Genomic DNA, 20,148 nt, shown 5'->3' on the forward strand with positions numbered 1-20,148 from the left:
CCTGTTGTCTACCATGTAGATAGTTTTGGAACCAGGCTAGTGCGTGATCACTAAGGCCAAGATTAGTAAGGTAGTGGAGTAGTTTGGGATGGTTGACAATATCAAAGGCTTTTGACAGGTCCAAGAAATATGGCGGGTGTTTTAATAATCAGAGTAGAGGTCTTATGCAAAATAGAGACAAGGCATGGAAACATTGTCAGAAATTTAACACACCAAAAAATCTACAGCTTGTTTAAAGAACTTTGTAACTTTGCCAAAAACAAGTCCACCTTGATAAGAAACAATAGTATTGTAATGTACCATCACCCAGAAAATTTCTGGTCACCCATTAAACAAATTTTAGACCCAGATGATAACAATTCCCTTAACCCTTGTCCCAATAACTCCCCCTTCGAAACATACTTCATTGACAACATAGCTGCTCTCACCAATGAATAATTTCTTGACTTCCCTGACTCATGTCAACCCTCATCCACTAATACCTTCACCCTTGCACTAAAATCTGTTGCCACCTCCTTCATAAAAAAATATATTATCCAAACTTATACCCTGCTTACTTTCTGCTGATGACCTTCTTGCAGAATATCTCAAAATTGCTTTTAATGCCAGTGCATGTCTAGTCTATGTTCCTATAAACAGGTTAATGCAGGAATCCTGCATGCTTAAAATCTGGAAAAATGCCTCATCATCACTCTTCATAAAGGTGGGCACAATTACCAAGATATTTCATTCCAGACCCATTGTCATCTTATCCCTCTCTCAAAAATATTGGAAAAATATGTCCATGAACAACTATTCCAGCTGCTCTTAAAGGAGCAATTACTATGAGATACTCAACATGGTTTTAGACATGCCCATAGCACGACAAGCTCCCTCCTAACTTTTACAGGAAACAAAGTCATGGATAGAGATAAACTTGTAGCTTCCTTATTCCTTGACTTATTAAAAGATTCTGACACTGTCTCAAACACCTACTGCAACTGGCCATAGTGGGTATCTCATAACCTAATCTTCAGTAGTTTAATAATTACTTCTCAGAATCCTACCAGAGAGTCAAGTAGAATTCTTCCCTTTCCCCTTATATCTGCCCATCATAAAGTTGTACAACCAGGCTCTATCCTTGGTCCAGTTCTATACTTCAAGTGTCCCTTGAACAATATGCGGATTATTCCACTCTTATCTGTCTCTCATGCAATCTGTAAAACTTAGAAAAGATTACACAATACTCCTTTAACTCAGTTGAAAACTGTCTTTGTACTCACCAACTTTAATCCAAAGAAAGTCAAACTCCTTTGATTTTCCCCAAATCACTTTCCCATGAGCAACATAAAATCACATCCTTAAACAGTACACTAATTGAAGATGTACCCCATACAAAACTCCTGGGTGTTACTAGGTCATCATCAGCCCCCTTTTTCCCATTTTTCTACATGTGGTCGGGGTGTTAACTGTCGCCATCTCTCTATCTCTCTCTCTCTCTCTCAATATTCAGTGCCACATTCCTGTCTTCAACACTCATACCTGATTGTCACAGAACTTATCTCACACAATCCATTCACCTCTTTGGTGTATGTCCTCATTTCCTCTTACCTTCTTCCTGTCTGTCCCAAATCATCTTCACTGCATTGTCTTCTGCTTTTCTACACATATGCCCAAACCACCCTAATCTATTCTCTGCAGTTGGAGCCTTCTGCTCTTATGTCCTTATTACTTCTGTCCCTTAGTGTGCACCCTACCACATTCGGCCATTCTTCTGTTAATTAAACAATCATTCCTAAGTGGACTTTTTCATGCATGTCTTAATTCATAATCTTTGGCTTTTTTTTTAAGGTTGGCAAGCCTTGTTCAAGGATGCATTCTTTTGGAATCCTCCACAAAAAACACTCAGTTCCGTGGTGGAATTTATATTTTGTGTTTGAAAAACTGTGTTCATCTGAATTTAAAGCTTAAAATTCCTTTATTGGAAAACTGTTCCCAGCTTGTAATCACATTTACGAGAAAAGGATCCGAATTCAAGGCTTTTGTCAGTTGAACCACTTTAATTGGTGTTCAGTGAAGAGTCTTTCCATATTGATCCCTGCTTTATTCCTTAAGTTATTACAGAATACAAACTCTGACTATATTCATCACCCTGTGTGCTTTCCACAGTACTCCAGTCACCGTCATCTGAAAGTCTGTAACATGCCTAGGTCTTTCAATTAAAAATACTTAGCTTGCTCTTTTTCAAACAACATACAAAAGTTAGAAAGTTTCAGAAGTCATTTAAGCCAAATAGCTTACTGTTTGCTTTAAGTTTTGTTACACTGAGCTTAGTTAAGTGTCCGTTTTCCTTAAAGGCTCATTCTGATAGAATAGTTTTTTTTCATTGCTTGCCTTTTTCTGAAATGCAGCCTTGAATGATATTCTTGCAACAGTTATGTGATCTCGTCCTAACACGTCTGCATGGAGCTATAAGCTGGATTTTTTGGCAAGGTCTAATTCTTCTCTGTGGCCAGATTACGATGGGACTCTATTTTGCCATTGAGGAGAATGGACATCCTCTGTCCTGGCATGAAAGTGATGTGCTTAGCACAATAATAGATTCTGGAAGAGCAGGTCCATCTGTGGTGATATACACACTCCCATTTTACAGTTGGTGTAGTAGTTTGAGAGCCACAGTATTAAGCATTTTCTGATTCCCCAGCTAACCTCAGATCTGATCACATTTGGCATCATGGTCTACTGTAGGAGAGAGGGGACTTTGGTAGCCTGCAAAGTCATACATGCTAATCAGTCCTGATGCCTTTTTTTCTTAGTCATGCTGATGTTCTTCGTGTTTCACTGTTGCAGTCATCACTTTTGGGTTATCTGCTTGCAGTAGCCCTCAGTCAGCCTGATTAACGAAGTCTTGGGTCCTGCATCGGTTGCTGTCCCTTCTTCCATGACGTTAGGTCGTCAGGGGTATAAAACATGCAGCCGACACCATTACATCAGTCTTTCTTACCGTGCGGTGCCCGAAGCAGAAGCAGTTCGCAAGTGCCAGTCGGCCGACTCCTGAAATTTTCATTTTCGAGTTTCAGAACCGAAGTCTTCAACTAAAGCTAAGTACCCCGTTGGGGAAACTTTTTCTTGCTCCTTACCAATGTCAGTAAAAGTTAATAATTGCATTACTTGTGGAAAACAAATACCTCATAAAGATTTTCATTCATACTGTATTCCTTGCCTAGGCCCTGACCACAACTGACCGTCCTGTCGGTTTTGTACTTTACTTAATCAGTGCACTATCTGTCGTCTGTATATTTTTGCCTCAAAATATTTCAATTCTCGGTTTAATTATCCAGAAATGTCATCTGTTAGCCATCCAACTACTGAGATTCCGAAAAAATGCAAGGATAAAGACCGACAGGCCGCCGAGGTCCAAAACTGCGGACGACGCTTCTCCTAAGCCAGTCGCCAGTTCACTGGTACTCAGTGAGGCGCTTTTGCAGCCCCTGATACCCACTTCTTCTGATTCGCAGGCCTCTACTGAGACCCATTCGGAGTCCGGTATGCCATGAGATGCTTCAACTATGGAACCTGTGGATGTCTCTACCTTGGATGGGTCCAGAGCCGCTGTGCAGGCACCGGCTTCTGAGGGTGTATTCAAGCTTACGGACTTGCATGTTAAACCGACACCACCTCCTTCTTTTAGGCCTAAATCTCGAACCATGACTAAAAAGCCGATGCCCAGGCCGCATGCTCAGGCCTCTATACCTAAAAAACAAATAAGAATGGCTGAAGATCTTATAACTCTATTCAGGGGAAGCCAGCCCCTCCCCCTTCTAAGAGACCTAGGATTGAAATTGTTCATGTATCTTCTGACCAGGATTCTGATTTTTCTGATGATCTGGATTTGCCCTTATCTACTTATGAGGATTCTGATGCAGAGGACTCTATTCCCTCTGCTTCCCCTCCAGAGGATTTTTCTTTTGGTGAAACCTGACATACTCTAAGGGAGCATTTCCACTGGGAATGCCAGGATTTTTCTGATTCAGAAAAGAGGCTTAGGGATTTCTTACTCCTGCCTCAGCATAGGCCTTTAGCTATTCCTCCAGTACTGGACATTGTTGATGATGCTTTTTCAGAATCTAGTTTGGGCGCTGATTCCTTGCCTCCTGCTCCCAGAAAACCTGATGGATATTACAGGGTTCCTGATTCACACAAGTTCCTTTTTAAAAATTGTATTGCGGATCCAGAGACTATTTCACAGGGACCCAAGGGCATTAAGGCTTCTACTGCTAAAAATCCTACCCCTTCTGATAGAGACTCCAGGGCGCTGGATAGATGGGGTAAGAAGGTTTACACTTCTGCAGCCTTGGCCATTAGGGCTTTAAACTGCCAGTTTCGTATTATCAACAACATGTTATTGGATTGCTTAAACAGAAAATGATGTTGATTCCTGACTGTACTGAAAATAAAGAATTACAGGATTTAATGCATTCTGCTGAACAGGTTGGAAAACATATTTTGCAATGTGGATTTGATTCTTTAGAGGCCTCTTGCAGGGCTGCTGTTACTGGGTCTGTGCTCAGAAGGCTTGCTTGGCTTAAAGAGCAACCTTTACCTGATCGTGTTAAAGCTAAATTGTTGGATGCTCCCTTAAAGCAGGACCGTCTGTTGGGCAACAAGGCTGAGGAAGTTCTTAAAAAGATGGAAGATAAAGCTAAATCTATGCAAAATGTTAAAGATTTCTTACAAGTTCAGCCTCCTAGATTTAGTAGGCACTGGCCCTCTAAGAATTGGTCCTTTCCAGCCTCTTCAAGGTCTTCTCAAGCCAAACCCAGACATTGCAGAAACCCCAGGTTTCAGTCCCAGGCGACACACAAGACAAAGCAGTGGGGGGTTTCCGCACCCAAATCGGGGAGTAGCAAGACTCCCCCTATGGAAAATAGTCTCAATGACTTGCTTCTAAAACTTCCAAGCAATTCCCAGCTGAATGCTCCTGTTGGCGGAAAGATTGGTCTGCAGGCCAGAAACTGGGAACTCATTACCCAGGACAAATGGGTTTTAAATATAGTGTCCCAAGGATACAGATTGCACTTCCACACCTTACCAACACCAAGCGGGTGGCCAGATCTACCACCAAATCAGCAGGCAGAGGCCCAAAATCAAGTACTCTCTCTCTTAAGCATGGGAGCTATTCATTTGGTACCAGAAGAGGAACAGGGACAAGGGTTATTTTCGAGACTTTTCCTGGTACCCAGAAAAGGCAATACATGGCGTCCTATCTTGGACCTTTCTACTCTAAATACCTTTCTGGTGATTCTCTTCACCAGCTGCTTCCTGTGCTAGGCAAAAATGCATGGTTTGCAGCACTAGACTTAAAAGATGCATGCCTGCACATCCCTATCAGGGAGTCTTGCAGAAAATACCTACGTTTCAATGCAGGCTACATGCCCCATCAGTTCTTTGCACTGCCCTTTGACTTGTCTACTGTACCCAGGGTATTCACAAAGTGCCTAGCTCCAGTCATTGTATTCTGCAGGCAAAAAAATATTCAAATATACCCATATCTGGACAATTGTCTAATTCAGGCAGAATTGTCTAATTCAGGCAGAAAGCCAGGACATACTTTTGAATCATCTGGCCTTTGTTCAAAGGTTACTGACTTGTCTGGGGTACACCATAAACAAAAATAAATCACACCTGGTACCCTGTCAACAAATTATATTCCTGGGCGCAAGCTTGAATACAACTTCCCAGATGGCTTTCCTCACACCAGAGAAACAGATTCATTTGACAACCTACTTCAAACAATTGGCCACAAAAACCCAGTTATCTGCAAGGCAAATACTGCAAGCCTTGGGGTTCATGGCCTCCTGCATTCTTCTAATTCCATATGCAAGGCTGCATATCAGGAAACTGCAATGGTATCTCAAAAGCCTATGTTGTCAATATTCATAGGATCTAGAAGCAATGATTCCTAGCATACCTTACTATGCCTAGAGTTCCTTTGGTGGGCAGAGGCCTGCCACCAAAACAGGGGACTACCATTCACACTAACCCCTGCCGCACAAACCTTAACAGATGCATCAGACTATGCGTGGGGGGGGCACCTGGCAGGAAAGTGCATTCAGGGCAAATGGAACCCAAGTCAAATGCACCTGCATATCAATCAAAAAGAAATGTTAGCTGTACAGAATGCTCTGACAGCCTTCAAGGACCACATTCTTCTAGGACCATTAATGATCAAGACGGACAACACCACTGTTATGTGGTACATAAACAAGCAGGGGGGTACACATTCTTACCCCCTCTGCAGACTAGCCATGGCATTGTGGAACACAGCCCTGAGCTATCAAGTACATTTACAAGCTCAGTTCCTGCCAGGAAAACTAAATACACTGGCAGACTAACTAAGCCGAAACCTCATGGACCCACATGAGTGGAGACTGGAACCAAGAATTTTCAACATGTTGACAAGCAAATGGGGGAGCCCAGATGTAGTCCTGTTTGCCTCCCTCCCCCCAAAACTATCAGTTGGACAAATTCTGTACAAGGACTCCCCACAAAACAAGCTTGGAAAGTGGATGCTCTGTTCTTCAGCTGGAAAAACATATCAGTTTATGCCTTTCTTCCTCTACCTCTGCTTTCCGAAGTACTACTAAAGATTAAACAAGACAAACCAAGGACGATTTTGATTGCGCCAGACTGGCCATGCCAATACTGGTACCCCCTGTTGCACAGTGTGTCACTGTGGGCCCCATGGCACATGCCTCAGACTCCTACTCTATTGTCTCAGCAGGAGAACCAAAGTCTGCACCCTCAACTTCAAACACTAAATATAGCAGCCTGGATAATTACATAATTCCTCCTTTACCATCCCTCAGTAAACCAGTGATGGATATCATTTTAGAGGCAAGGAGGCCTAGTACCAGAAAGTCTTACGCTGAAAAATGGAAAAGATTCTGTGCCTGGAACCAATCTCAAGGGATGAGCACAACAGTGCCCAATTTACGTCAGATTTTACAATACTTAACTGAGATGCTTCATAAGGGCCTGTCTTTCTCCTCTATCAAAATTCACGCCTCAGCCATCTCAGCTCATTATAACACAGAACCACCCCTCTTCTCTCATCCACTGCTTAAGCAGTTCCTCAGAGAGGCCAAAAATCTACGACCACCCAGGAGAGCTCCAACTCCAGCTTGGACCTCAACTTTGTATTGGAAAAGCTCACCTTTCCTCCTTTCAAGTTAGCTGCCACTGCAGATTTAAAATTCCATTCTTGGAAAACAGCTTTCCTTTTAGCAATCACTTCAGCAAGAAGGGTATCTGAATTACAGGCCTTCATAGCAGTGGAGCCTTTCATTATCTTTCATGCTGACAGGGTGTCCCTCAGGACCAATCCCTCCTTCATGCCCAAAGTGGTATCCAGTGTGGCCCTTAATCGGTCCATACATTTGCCAGCCTTCTTTTGTAATCCACAGAACAAAGGGGAACGGATTCTGCATTCCTTAGATGTGCACAGACAACTTAGATTCTACTTGGACAGAACTAAACCTCAAAGGAAATCTGCTGCAGGGGCAGAGGGGAAGGCTATTTCAAAGCAAACCATTTCCAAATGGATAGGCCATTGCATTCATTTCTGCTACAAACACCATGGAAAACCTATCCCACAGGGGATCAGACCCCACTCTATCAGGGCTGCATCTACCTCTACAGCCTTTGTCAGAGGTGTCCCTATCAGGGACAATCCTACAAGCTGCTACCTGGAGTTCTGTACATACTTTCACCTGTACATACTTTCACCAAACATTACCATCTGCCAATTTTCTCTAAATCCAGAGCTGGCTTTGCCACTGCAGTGTTGCAGAGCTTTTTAGCTGGTCCTAATTCTATTTAAATTCCTCCTCCCATCCTTAGCTTTGGGAATCTACCCAAAAGTGATGACTGCAACAGTAAAACACAAAGAACATAGTACAGTTGTGTGCACTTACCATAAATGTAGATGTTCGAGTGTATTCACTGTTGCAGTCCTGGTTACCCTCTCTCCAGCCCCCTTCCTTTTTCGGATATACCTCTACTTTCCTTTGCTGTTTGCTTTTTTGTTGGAGGTATAACCTTGTATATTTATAGATTTAATTGCTTCCCATTAAGGGGGCACCTGACATTTGGGGCAAGAAAAAGTGATGTAAAGGCGTCTGCTGCGTGTGTTATACCCCTGACATGTAAGAATGGACAGCAACCGACGCAGGACCCAAGACTTTGTTAATCAAGCCGACTGAGGGCTACTGCAAGCAGATAACCCAAAAGTGATGACTGCAAGAGTGAATACACTCGAGCATCTACATTTATGGTTAAGTGTACACAACTGTACTTTACTGAGGGCAGACCATTTCTTCCAGATGCGTTGTCATTTTAAGTGTGTAACTTTCATCTTATGCCAGTGGTAGGTTTGGAGTAAATTCCTCATAACATAGCACCTGTTCAGGCTTAGTAGATTCTTTCCAGGACCTGTAATGTTGCCCATTACACTCTTGGCACTCTGTTTAGTGGCCCACATTACAAATAGATTAGCTTGGGGGGGGGGGAGTCCATGTTCTTTGCGTCTTTCATTGCCTTTTCAGAAGGGAACTTCATTGAATCAGTATATCTTTGTCTTTGAGTTGGATGAGAAGAATCAGGCTTTCATTCCCTGTAGCACCCCTTGAAAAAGGATCTTTTTAGTAGGGAAGATGTCAGAGTAGACAGTGGACTGGTCTGTGGCTCTTCTACCTTCTCCCCATAAGTGTTGCAGTCAGTATCTGGACATAAAGGATGAGAAGCCTTTACTCATCCAGCTCTCTGATACTGAGAATGCAGATTCCACTTATGTGCCTGTCAGATGAAAGGAATGACACCCTGACTAGCATCATAGGCTAAACTCCTGTTTGTCCATCAATTTCCCACCTTATATTATCTCAGGCTATTGTTCGGATTGGTGAGAGGATTTTCTTTTCTGTCCCATCAAGGCTGAGGTCCCTCGTCAGCGTATATTGCCCGTTAAAGTTTCACTAATCCCTTGTGGAGTTTATACTTGAGAATGTGGCAAATCTGCCTAACCTGGAGATCAGCAAGAGTAGTCTAAAGACATGCCAAAAGCTTTATGGTGGGCTTTTGCTTATGTTATCGAGTGAAAGTAGACTGGTGTGGATGAAGTAGCTCATTTAGTAACGATCTTATGTATGTCTAATTAGATGCTCTGTCTTGCACTGGACAGGCTTCCCAGGATCTAGTTGACTTCCATGAAAAAGGAGACAAGTTTTGACCACAGTGGATGGTCTGTATGAAGCCAGTTTTGATCCCTTGCTCTTTAAGGTTACAGCAGTTCTCTAGCAAGAAACGTCTGCCATCTAGGGAGCTCTGTCATCAGAAAATGTTGCCAGCTTTAGCTGTGCCAACCAGTTCAGTGAGGAGAGACTCTCTTGCCATAGCAGTCACAGTAGTGATTAACATGGAAGATTCTGGAGTATGTTAGAGGATCCTTGAGTCCAAGACATGGTCTAGGAAGTTGTTTTAAAAGCTTTCATATCTTATCTTGAAATAACTCCAGTAAGGGAAAATTAATTAATCTCTCTTTTTTCAGAAAGCCCAGACTGTGCTCCACAAAGCAGCTTTTAAACTTGTTCTTGCTTCAGAAAAAGCAGAAGGTCATGCTCCCCCTCTTCTTCCTAGTTCTGAAGGGGCCTGAAGAATTGTGCCTTGTCTTAGACATCATTGACTTGAGCAAGAACATCCTAGTTCTCGTTTTAAAAAGGATAGGAGTGTTTAATTGTATCATGGACTTAAGTTACAAAATACAAGCCAGGTTGTGGATAGTGACTGTGCAGTAGTTCATGCCTTGCTGTTATAGGGAGCTTGGTTGGTGCCCCTGGGTATCATTCTGTTACATAAGCACCTGAGGTTTATGCAGGAGGTTCAGTTAATTCTGGGTGGGCATCAGTTTCAGTACATGGTGCTGTTGTCTGATCTTTCTCCTAGACTGGTGGTTGCAGTCATTTCTGGAGAAAGGACCTCCATGTGTTCCTCTGTCTTAAAGTTTGGCTTCAACAGCTCTGTTGACCCATTAATAGACTGGCTGGTAGCATCTTTATCTTGAGTGTTCTTTTGGTTGCTGACCACGAGGGACCCTGCCCTGAACCCCGTTTAAAGGATTGCCTTCATGGTGGTAAATTGGATACTCTTCAGCAGTCTTGAGTGCCATTTCTTCTTGCTTGCATAGAGGACTAGAGAATGTCAAAATCTCAGTAGCCTCTGTGAGAGCATAGTGCACCTCTCAAGACTATGTGTATCGACAGAGCTGATGTCTTAACCTGTGGGTTCTTATCTGGTGTCGGCCATTTTAGAGTCATCGGCCTGGGAGCTCTGCCTCATCTTCTCATAGTACTCTGTTCCCTTTTGTCCTCGTTTGTCATCTTAGAGTGCATGGAGGTCTACAAGCTCTGCTCATTGTATCTTTTGTTTGTTGTTTTAAATATGGTAATTTTCTTCTACCCAAGTTAGGAGTGCCTTGTTCGTGTTTAGTAGGTCTAGGCTTTTTTTTTTTTTTTGCTAGACTACTTAGTCGTTGGGTATTGTTTCTTTACCTAAAAAATAAGTGCAATTTTCTCCATAATTCTTCTAGCATGTGTGTGTTATCAAACTTCCTATATTTTTTCTGCTAGGACTTTAGGTAGGTAGCTAGGTGGTTGCTGTATAATTAGATATATTGTTTTGTGCTTACTGTACTGTATTGTTGTTGACCATCTTTTTCTAGGATGGAAAAAGAAAGGGAAAAAGGCTTCAAAAATATGTGGCTTGCAGGTACAAGTTACACCCACAAGACACCCATAACTGCTGCATCTATTGCTTGGGCACTGCTCACTTGGAAGCAGATTGTTTCTCCTGTGCTGCCTTTGGGACCTGGGCTCTCCGTGAGTGCTAGAACAAGCTGATCATCCAATCAAAGAGTTGCTCCCTCCGGCTGCGGTGTCGTCTTCTTCCTCTCTTTCTCCCTGTAAAAATGCCTGAGAAGAGATAGAGGGACTAGACCTGGGACAACGACCCCAAGTTCTGATTCAAGGATAGAAGGACCGCAAGTGTTCTGCCTTGTTGGCTGAAGATCAGCCAGAGATGTTTACTTATTTTCCTCTGTCCAGTTGGCCCTGGTCTCCTTAATTGCTAGTGTCAGAGAGGCTCAGGTCTCTCACCCTTAGCATCCCCAGACTGTTTTTAGCCAAGGACTCCTGTAGTTTGGGTAGGTACCCATTTTTCACTAGTTACACTAGCTGAGTACCCCCCCCCCCCACACACCTCATATCAAAGTTTTTAAAGTTTGGATCTGTTGTGTTGATCCTACCCCCAAGACGGATTCCTAAACTTAATCATTGACTTCTTCAGTTTGGCCCATCTGATCAGTGGGGAGCACGAAGTCATCAGACTGTGAAGAACTGATGCGCTCCTTTTTGCAGGGACAGTCACCCAGGGATGCTTTTCTGTATGCTTGATCCCCAGGACTTCAGTATGCCAACCCCCTGGCCTCCTTCATAAACAAGTTTCTTGAGAATCAGCCTGTTATTGAGTGACAGTTATCCTCATTGCCCTGTTCTAGCCCTATTAAGTATTGTTCCCCTTTCTTTGGCCTCAGCTAAGTCACTGTTCCTGGGTGCTGGGTCCACTCCCGGATTTGGTCCCCCATCCTGCAGGGATGCCTGTGCCCAACCTCTGCCCCCTCAAATTGTCCACTTGGTGTATCCAGTTACAGTTTTGTCCAGGAATCCAAGCTGTCTGACCAAGTTCTGTGTATTGCCTTATCGTAGAAGATTCTATGTTCTAATAAGAAATGTTTTGCTATTTGGGTTTCGTCCAAAGGTTTAGATACCTTTTCTGGACTTTTAGATACCGTACTGGACATTTTGACTGATTTCTTTCATGCCGGGATGAGTTATTCTGCCATTAAGTTACAGCTGACTGCATTTTCCAGTTTTCACATTGGCAGGAATAATACACCTTTAGCATCTGTTAAGCTGTCTAAAGCCTTTCTGAGGGATACTTTTGTTTCAACCACCTATTCAAAATACAATACCCCCATGGATGATGATCTGAAACTTCAAGTGCTTGCCGGTCGTCTTTTTGAACCTTCACTATGGTATCCTTGAAGTTATTGTCTTGGAAGACCATCTTTCTGGTGGTTGCATCTTCTGTCAGAAGTGTATCTGAGCTGAATGTGCATGCTTTATCCTTCATTCTTCCTTTCCTGAAGTTTCATAAGAATAGAATTACTTTTGGGACTAATTCTTCCTTTTTGCCCAAGGTTGCCTCAGAGTCTACTTTGAACTTACCTATTCACTTACCAGTCTTCTTTCCAAGTGTCAGTAACAAGGGAAAGTATTTACTTCATTGTTTGGATGTGCATAGACAACTTGTTTTATTTGGACAGAACAAAACATTTGTTTCCCATTACAAGCTTGGATGTTCAGTCTAAGTCTAAAGCTTCATTTGTTTCCACCTTGTGGAGTGTTCTCTCTTAAGGCCTCCCTGGTGTTTTCTCTGGGCATTCTGTCTCACAGGTTGAAGCTAGACGGAAAAGATATTAGATATGAAAGTTAAGTATTTACCATAATTTTAGATCTGTGTTGTCTTCCATCTAATTTAACCATCTTTCTCTCCCTAGCCCCTTCCAAATTAGCATGGTTCTTAGCTGAGTGCACCTGATTGGTCTGATAGCCAGGATTATGAGCCACCCTGCTTGAGTCCTTCTCTATCTCACTTTAGGGGCAAAACTCTATTGGAGGAGAGAAGTGGGGAGCAGAGTGCGATAGGCAGAGGAAGTGTAGCTTCTGGACTGAAGGCTCTAGAATGGACTGCTTTGGATCAGAGTCTGATCCAGTAGTCCACAGGTTGAACTGAACAGAAGAAAACATGGGCAGATCTGTCATTATAAGTACGTAACTTTCAATTTTTATCCTTCATTTTGTTTTGCTAAGGATGTCTGCTCATTAGACAGTGTGTATCAAGTGGTTACAAGGTCACTGAACCATCTCACTCCCTCCTTTTGGTCTCTTGTCTCTTAATTTTTCATCTCTGTGGTGGTTGATTCTCACTATTACATTCCTGCAGCAGAACTCCTTATCTGTCTAGACAGTGTACGTTTCACTAGCTGGTTGGGGACCCCACCTTTGTGTAAACCACATCGAGCCTCAAGTAAATGTTCCATACCATAAAGACTCTGGAAGGATAGCTGAAGCCAAAGTCCCTTCTACTCTGATTAGACAACCAGATGATTGCGCCATATGTAAACAAGCAGGATGGTACACACTCGTGTCTTTTTGCAGACAGGCGATGTTGGTCTTTCATTGAGCCATAGTCTGAGGCTTTGCCTTAACAGCCATTCTCATTCCAGGGGAAACTGAACATGAGCTCAGACTCTTAGCTACTGTTTAAATCCTAATCCGGAGTTGAACATTTTGGAATCCTGACTGTTCAGGCCGTTGGGTTGGGGGAAGGACACCACAAATAGCAACTTGTTTCCCCACAATGGGGAATGTCCTGTTCTGCTTAACTCGGCATAGCAAGGAAGAAATAATTGTTGCAGAGAAGTTTTCAGTATGCACTCCAGCAAGTTCATTCCGATTTTCTCCTTGAGAAAAATATGTAGTATGTGTTAAAAACTGGGTAAAAGGAGGGGGAAGTGGACTGGTCTGTGAATAGTTTTATTCAAAACCTGGACAATAAGGGTAAGAGTAAATATGAAAGACATGTTTAGAGGAAGACATGCCTCGTTTGCTGTAGCCAGTCAGAATGTTTTTTAGAATCCAAAGGAAACCGAAGTTCCTGGAGGAAACCCAAGCAGGTATGATGAGAATATGCCTAGACTGCAGGCAGCCAGTAATTGAATGTCAGGATTTTAACCCCAGACTGTGCAACTGTGAAGCAGAGCTCTACCATTTGCTTTTAGAGAGGAACCAAAACTCTTTCATGTTGCACCTTGGTGGCTGCAAAAGGTGTGATTTCAGTCTTGTCATGTCCCTTGTTCTACAAGTTATCTTTCCATTACAAGCCAAGTTTAACACCCCCCCCCACACACACACACACACACACACAAGATGTACTTTTTTTCTACAACTCCACTCAGCCTACTTCTCATGTTAGATGCCTTGCTAAAATGAGTGTTCCTGGCATGGCCTGTTTGGGTAATTGTTGTTGTCTATACTTTGTGTTAATTTTCATTGTTTCATTATTTATTTTATAATTATTTCTTTGATAACTAAGCCCCTAAATTAATATGTTTTATATCAGTAGGGATAAGTAGTAATGACATGGAACTCCCAAGATTGTTTATACAGTGGTTGTGTGTGTATGTATAATATGCATGGAGGTTTTGTAATGGGTTGCACTCTATGCATCTTATAGCAGTGAGCAGTGATATATTACTGTGAATTTTATTCTTTTATTTATTCACTCATTTGATCAACAGCATATATCTGAGTTGCACACAATCAGTAAAATGGATCAACTTCTTAGGCGTGTCTTTGAGAGGGTTGTTTTGGGTTGTGCTGTTTGCATTGGAGATGAATAGTCATTGGTGTGTATACCTGGGTGTTTGGGGGGCTATAGTGAATTACAGCCTGTGCCTGACATTTATGTATTGATTCTTTTGATGATCGAATGTTTGACATATGCACAATAAACATGTTATAGTTCGTTCACATATCTGTGTCTCTCTCTTTACAGAAAACAAAAATGAATATGTGCTATTTTTGCATCCATTTCTGTTTTTTTTTTTTGTTTTACAGCACTGCAAAAACAAAAGATACAGTGAGTACTCCCCCGTCACTTAGAAGTATTTCTGTTGTTACGTCTGCTTCCCAGAGTCAAGTGCTTTCATCTACTACATCCTCTGGTCAGCTTAATGTGAGTTCGTCACAGAATGCCATTGGTGCTAGTCCAGTTATGATGAGACGAGGTACGGATCTAGAATTAGAAGTCTGCATTTTTGAAGCATGTTTTATGAGCAGCTGATGCTTCTTTCTTAGCACTTGTTTCTGTGACATAATTACTGTGAAGTAACTGACAATGATCCAGACATTGGGAAACAGAAGAAATGCAGGAGGATGCAGAAAATTCATGAACAGCGTTGTGTTGCTTGTGCTATAAGGTTATAGTACAGCATCTCAGAAACATCTAGTCTGATGACAGAAACGAGAGAACCTCTCTTTAACACTAGTAGTCTTGGGGGTGGGAATCAAGTAGCAAAGATGACAAGTTCCCCTTTTCAGAGGGTGGTCGTGACCTTTTACTTTGTGATAAGCTGTGAGTGTAAAGAAGGGGATCCACAACAGCCATCATGATTGGGGGTCTTCATGGTCAGATATCTGCAGCAGGGTTTGCTTCTAAAAACAGGTGTACTTTTTGCATTAACATCATTGCATACTTGGGGGGGGGGGGTTGTGAATTGAACATGATGCTGTCTTAAGTTCCAAGATCCCAGACACCCATTTTTCTGTATGTATGGAATGAATGGACAACTTTAGCACTGAGGAGGGTGCTGATTGTCTGAGTGTATGGAGCGGGCTTAAAAGTATCTTTTGCTCATTTTAACAAAAGTTAAAACTAGTTTAAATGGAAGAGAGAGCTTGTTGCATGTCATTTTGGGAAAGTCTTTTGAGCTGTAACACATGACAAATAGGCTTTCTGACTGTGTAGGTCATAGGAAATTACATTTTCTTCAATACTATATCCTTGTGCAAACTACTCTTGGCCCCATTTACACCACTGTTCACTGGTTGCCGGTGTGACTCCCCTTTTTATCAAGCATTGGCAGGTGCTAACATCAGGTTTTGTTACTCAGAAACGGTCATCCTTCTGCATCACCATTAATACATTGGTCGATTCTGGCTTTCATTCTTTTTACAAGTTAAGTATGGCTTTTTTGGAACTTATGCGGTGTTAATATTTGTCAGTGTTTTAAATTCAAGTCTTGCTTTTCTTAAACTTGTAGTGATGATGAGTTTTCTCATAGATCTCTTCAGATACAATTTGTCCAAAAGCTTATGCTTTCAGTGCTTATTTTAAGCATCATCTCTCATAGCAGACTAATTTTTCTTGGTGAGCATTTTAATAAGACCATCAAAGGCAGAATGTTAAACGATTTTAAGTTTTTCTTTTACAAGAATACAAGTTGTGCAGTTAAGACAAGAGCAGCAATGAAAGTGATAGTTGTAGTAAATTTTGTAGAAGAGGTTATAAAGAGGTAGATGTGAAAAAAAGCTTGGCTAAGGTTTTAAAAAATAAAGGGAATGGAAATAGTTATGGGGTAAGTAATGATGAAAAAAAATGTATATATTTTACTTCGACTTATTCTATGTTTTCTGAAAAGGTTACAAAACAAGTTAAATACTTTTGGAATGTGGTTAAAAGGGAGGTAGATTTTTTACAGTGCAAACAGGTGTGCTTCTCCTTCAGATGGGGGGGGGGGGAGCATAAAAGATTTTTTAGTACACAGTAAGTTTAAAATGCCAATAATAATAAATAAATAGATAAGCAGGGAACTTTGATATGTAGAAAATGCAGTGTGTGTAAATATATAGTTAAGTAATTTGGAAGTATAAATGGAATAGTATTTCAAACCAATGGAACATTTAACTGCAGTACAGAAAGGGTTATATATGGGTTAAAATGCCCATGAGATAAATTTTATGTAGGAGAAACTAAAAGACAATTCTCTTGCAGGTTAAAAGAGCACATTAGAGATATAAAAAATAACAAACAAACAAGCCCTAGAGCAGTGCATTTTAGCAAGCGTCATAATGGTAACCTTTTGTAGTTGCAAGCCACAGTGCTAGATTGGGTAGAGATGAATTTATATATGAATGAACAGCAAGTTAAAAGTTTATTAAGAAAAAAGGAAATTACAATGATTTTAAAGTTTAAAACAGTGAAGCCCACAGGATTTAAATCAGGAATGTATGTAAAAAAGGTGTGCTGTGAAGCAGTAATGAATGTTTTAGTGATTAATTTTTTAATTGTTTAATTACATAGGTAGTAAAATTAGTATAAAATGGGAGGATGCAAGTTTATGATTGTATACTCTAATAAAGACAAATTCAGCCGAGGTGCTAGAGAAATACATGTTGTGGACTTGTTTTATTAAAACACTACTGAATTGCACCGTGACTGGCTTGGAGTTTGTGGTCTACTATATTTTTGTGTATCAAGAGGTTTTTCATCTAGTTCTATGGCCAGTCAATCTTATTTGGTGTTACCTAGAGTGTTAAGAGAGACTGCAATGGATTTAACACAAAATTCCATTCATAATTTTTTAGTATCAATGAATGGAGTGGGCAGGTCGTCAGCAGCTCTGGTTTTATCAGGCAGAGAGGAGATGAACAGCTATTACAGCAGTGCTCAATAAATGGGAAGAAGAAAGGAAACTATGGCAGCAGAATCCATTTTTGAAAATTGGAAGGAAGACTGAGGTAGCAGTTACACCAGAAATCTGTGAGATGTATACACAAGTTGAAAAACTGTTATTTAAAGAAACCTCAGTGTTTCTAAATTTACAAAGCTTACAGAGATATGAGGGCTTCGGGCTATAAAAAAAAGTCAACTCTCTTTAACCTGTCTTCAGTGGAAGATAAACTGTTTCATGATAGATGGGTGGCAGAGGCACATAGATTCAGCCTAGAATGGGTACACATTCTGGTGGAGAGAGACTTGTTAAAAAGAAAGAAACTAAGGGAGGAGATTAGAGTGTGTAAAAATATAACAAATAAAACTACTAATGATGATCTGCAACAATTTTTAGTTAAAATTAATGAGCAACTGGCTGTTTACGAAAAGGAGTAATTGAGAGGAAAAAGAACAAATTGTTTTGGGATCTACGTGATTACGATAACAAGCAAGCCTTCCAGGTGGCAACCAATCCTAAGGCAAAACGTCAGCAAGAAAGGAAAAATAACGCTAACAGGAGGAGGGTGTGCCTGTAACGCAGGAGAAAGTGGAGCATCTACAACGGAAGGTGAAAGTTATGGGGAAGAATTTCCACTTCTTCCAAAACCAGGGAATAATTACATGAATGCGTTTCGTGGGGCACAAGGGAGCCGAAAGCGGAGCTGGAATGGACAAGGATATCATAAGGAACATAACACATACCAGCGGACATTTAAACGTGGTAAATGGGACTGAATTACAGCTATTGTATCATCTGACTGTGTGAGTACGTGGTAAATTTATCAAGATGTTCATCGTGTTTCACTGTTGCAGTCATGACTGTAGGGTTCTCCCCTGCCGGCAGGCAGCCCTCGGTCGGCCAGAATCCCAAAGTCTGGATCCGGCGTCGGCTGTTCAACCATGCTCCCTGACGTCAGAGCGCCAGGAGTACAAAGCTGACAGCCGACGCCATCTTCTCCAGTCTTTCTTGCCATGCGGTGATAGCAGTTCGCAAGTGCCGGTCGGCTGACTCCTGATGAATTTTTCTGATATACTTCGGTCCGCAGACTTTCTTCTCCACTCAAAGCTAAGTACCCCGTTGGGGAAACTTTTTTCTTGCTCCACTCCGATGTCAGAAAAAGTATTGTATTTCATGTGGGAAGCAAATACCTCATAAGGATTTTAATTCTTACTGTATTCCTTGCTTAGGCCCTGACCACGACGTAGCTAGTTGTCGGTTTTGTGCTAGATTCAATCAACGTACAATTAAGCGAAGGTACGATTTTGCTTTTCATTACTTCGGTAGGCGCTTTAACTACAAAATGTCGTCGGATACGGTCCCGGCTATCGGAGCTCACAAACGTCGTAAGGATAAAGACAGGCCTCCGAGGTCCAAATCTGATGATAGCGCACAAGCGGAGCCAGCTTCAGGTTCAGCCGTCGTCAGTGAGGCGCTTTTGCAGCCCCTGTCGTCGGCCATTTCAGAACCGACGGCCGAAACGGACTCTCATGAGGAGCCAACCAGGCCTTTAAATATTTCTGTTGCAGGACCTTCGGACAATGCTCCTTCGGATGGGTCCGGAGCCACTGTGCAGGTACCGGCTTCCGAAGGGGTTTTCAGGCCTACTCAGCTACTAGTAAAGGCAAAGACAAAGGCAAAGACTCCTTCTAAATCAAAGACTTCAACACAGGCCTCTTCTGAACTGGCTCCCAAGTCACAGAAACAGTTACTCAAGATGGCGGAGGATTTTACTTACTATGATTAGGGGTTCACATCCCCCTCCAGACAAAAGGCCAAGGCAGGATGTTTATTATGATTCCTCTGATCAGGCTTCTGTTTCCTCAGTTTCTTCTTCTGATCAGGAATATTCTTTCCCTCCTTATGAGGATTCTGATGTTGAAGAAATCCATTCCTTCAGCTTCTCCCCCTGAGGATTTCTCTTTTGGGGAAACTTTGCATGAAATGAGGGAACATTTCCACTGGGAAGGACAGGAGTATTCGGAATCCAAGAAAAGACTGAGGGATTTTCTTCTTCTTCCCCAATATAGACCCCTGGCAATTCCTCCTGTTTTGGATATTGTGGATGATGCCTTTTCGGAGGCTAACTTAACCCCTGACTCTTTTCCTCTTGCTCCTGTTAAGCCTGATAGATATTATAGGGTTCCTGATTCCCATCAGTTTTTATACAAGAACCCTTCTGCTGACCCTGAAACTATTTCTCAGGGTCCTAAGGGAGTTAAGGCCGCTTCTGCCAAAAATCCCATTCCTACTGAAAAGGATTCTCGATCCTTAGAAAGATGGGGCAAAAAGGTGTACACTTCTGCTACTTTGTCCATTAGGGCTTTAAACAGTCAGTTTCATATGCTTAAATACCAGCAATTTCTCTTGTCTGTCTTAAAACAAAAGCTTACTTCCATTTCTGCCTGTGCAGATGATAAGGAATTACATGACTTATTGCATGCCACTGAACAGGTTGGTAAGCATGGTTTACACTGTGGTTTTTGATGCCTTGGAGGCTTCTTGTAGGGCTGCGGCCTCTGGCACAGTCATTAGAAGGCATGCATGGCTAAAGGAACAAAATTTACCTGAGCAAGTAAAGGCTAAATTATTGGATGCTCCTGTTCAGCATAATGTTTTGTTTGGATCAAAAGCTGAAGAGGTGATTAAAAAGATGGAGGATAAGGCGAAATCCATGCAAACAGTTAAAGATTTCTTACAAGTACAGCCACCTAGATTTAGCA

The 20,148-nt window shown here is 41.8% G+C and overlaps 1 protein-coding gene across 3 annotated transcripts in view; it reads left to right on the top strand.

Moving 5' to 3' along the window:
* ARHGAP17 (Rho GTPase activating protein 17) overlaps positions 1-20,148 on the top strand; it is a 1,246,301-nt gene that overhangs the window by 1,059,718 nt on the left and 166,435 nt on the right. For all 3 annotated transcript variants that reach the window (XM_044089406.1, XM_044089407.1, XM_044089408.1), the window contains one exon: positions 14,772-14,941. In XM_044089406.1, coding sequence (XP_043945341.1) covers positions 14,772-14,941 — 170 coding nt within the window. The remainder of the gene's footprint in view (positions 1-14,771; positions 14,942-20,148) is intronic.

The sequence above is a fragment of the Protopterus annectens genome, chromosome 12.part0 (assembly GCF_019279795.1).
Source record: "Protopterus annectens isolate FY-2018-M chromosome 12.part0, PAN1.0, whole genome shotgun sequence".
In the NCBI taxonomy this organism is placed as follows: Eukaryota; Metazoa; Chordata; order Ceratodontiformes; family Protopteridae; genus Protopterus; species Protopterus annectens.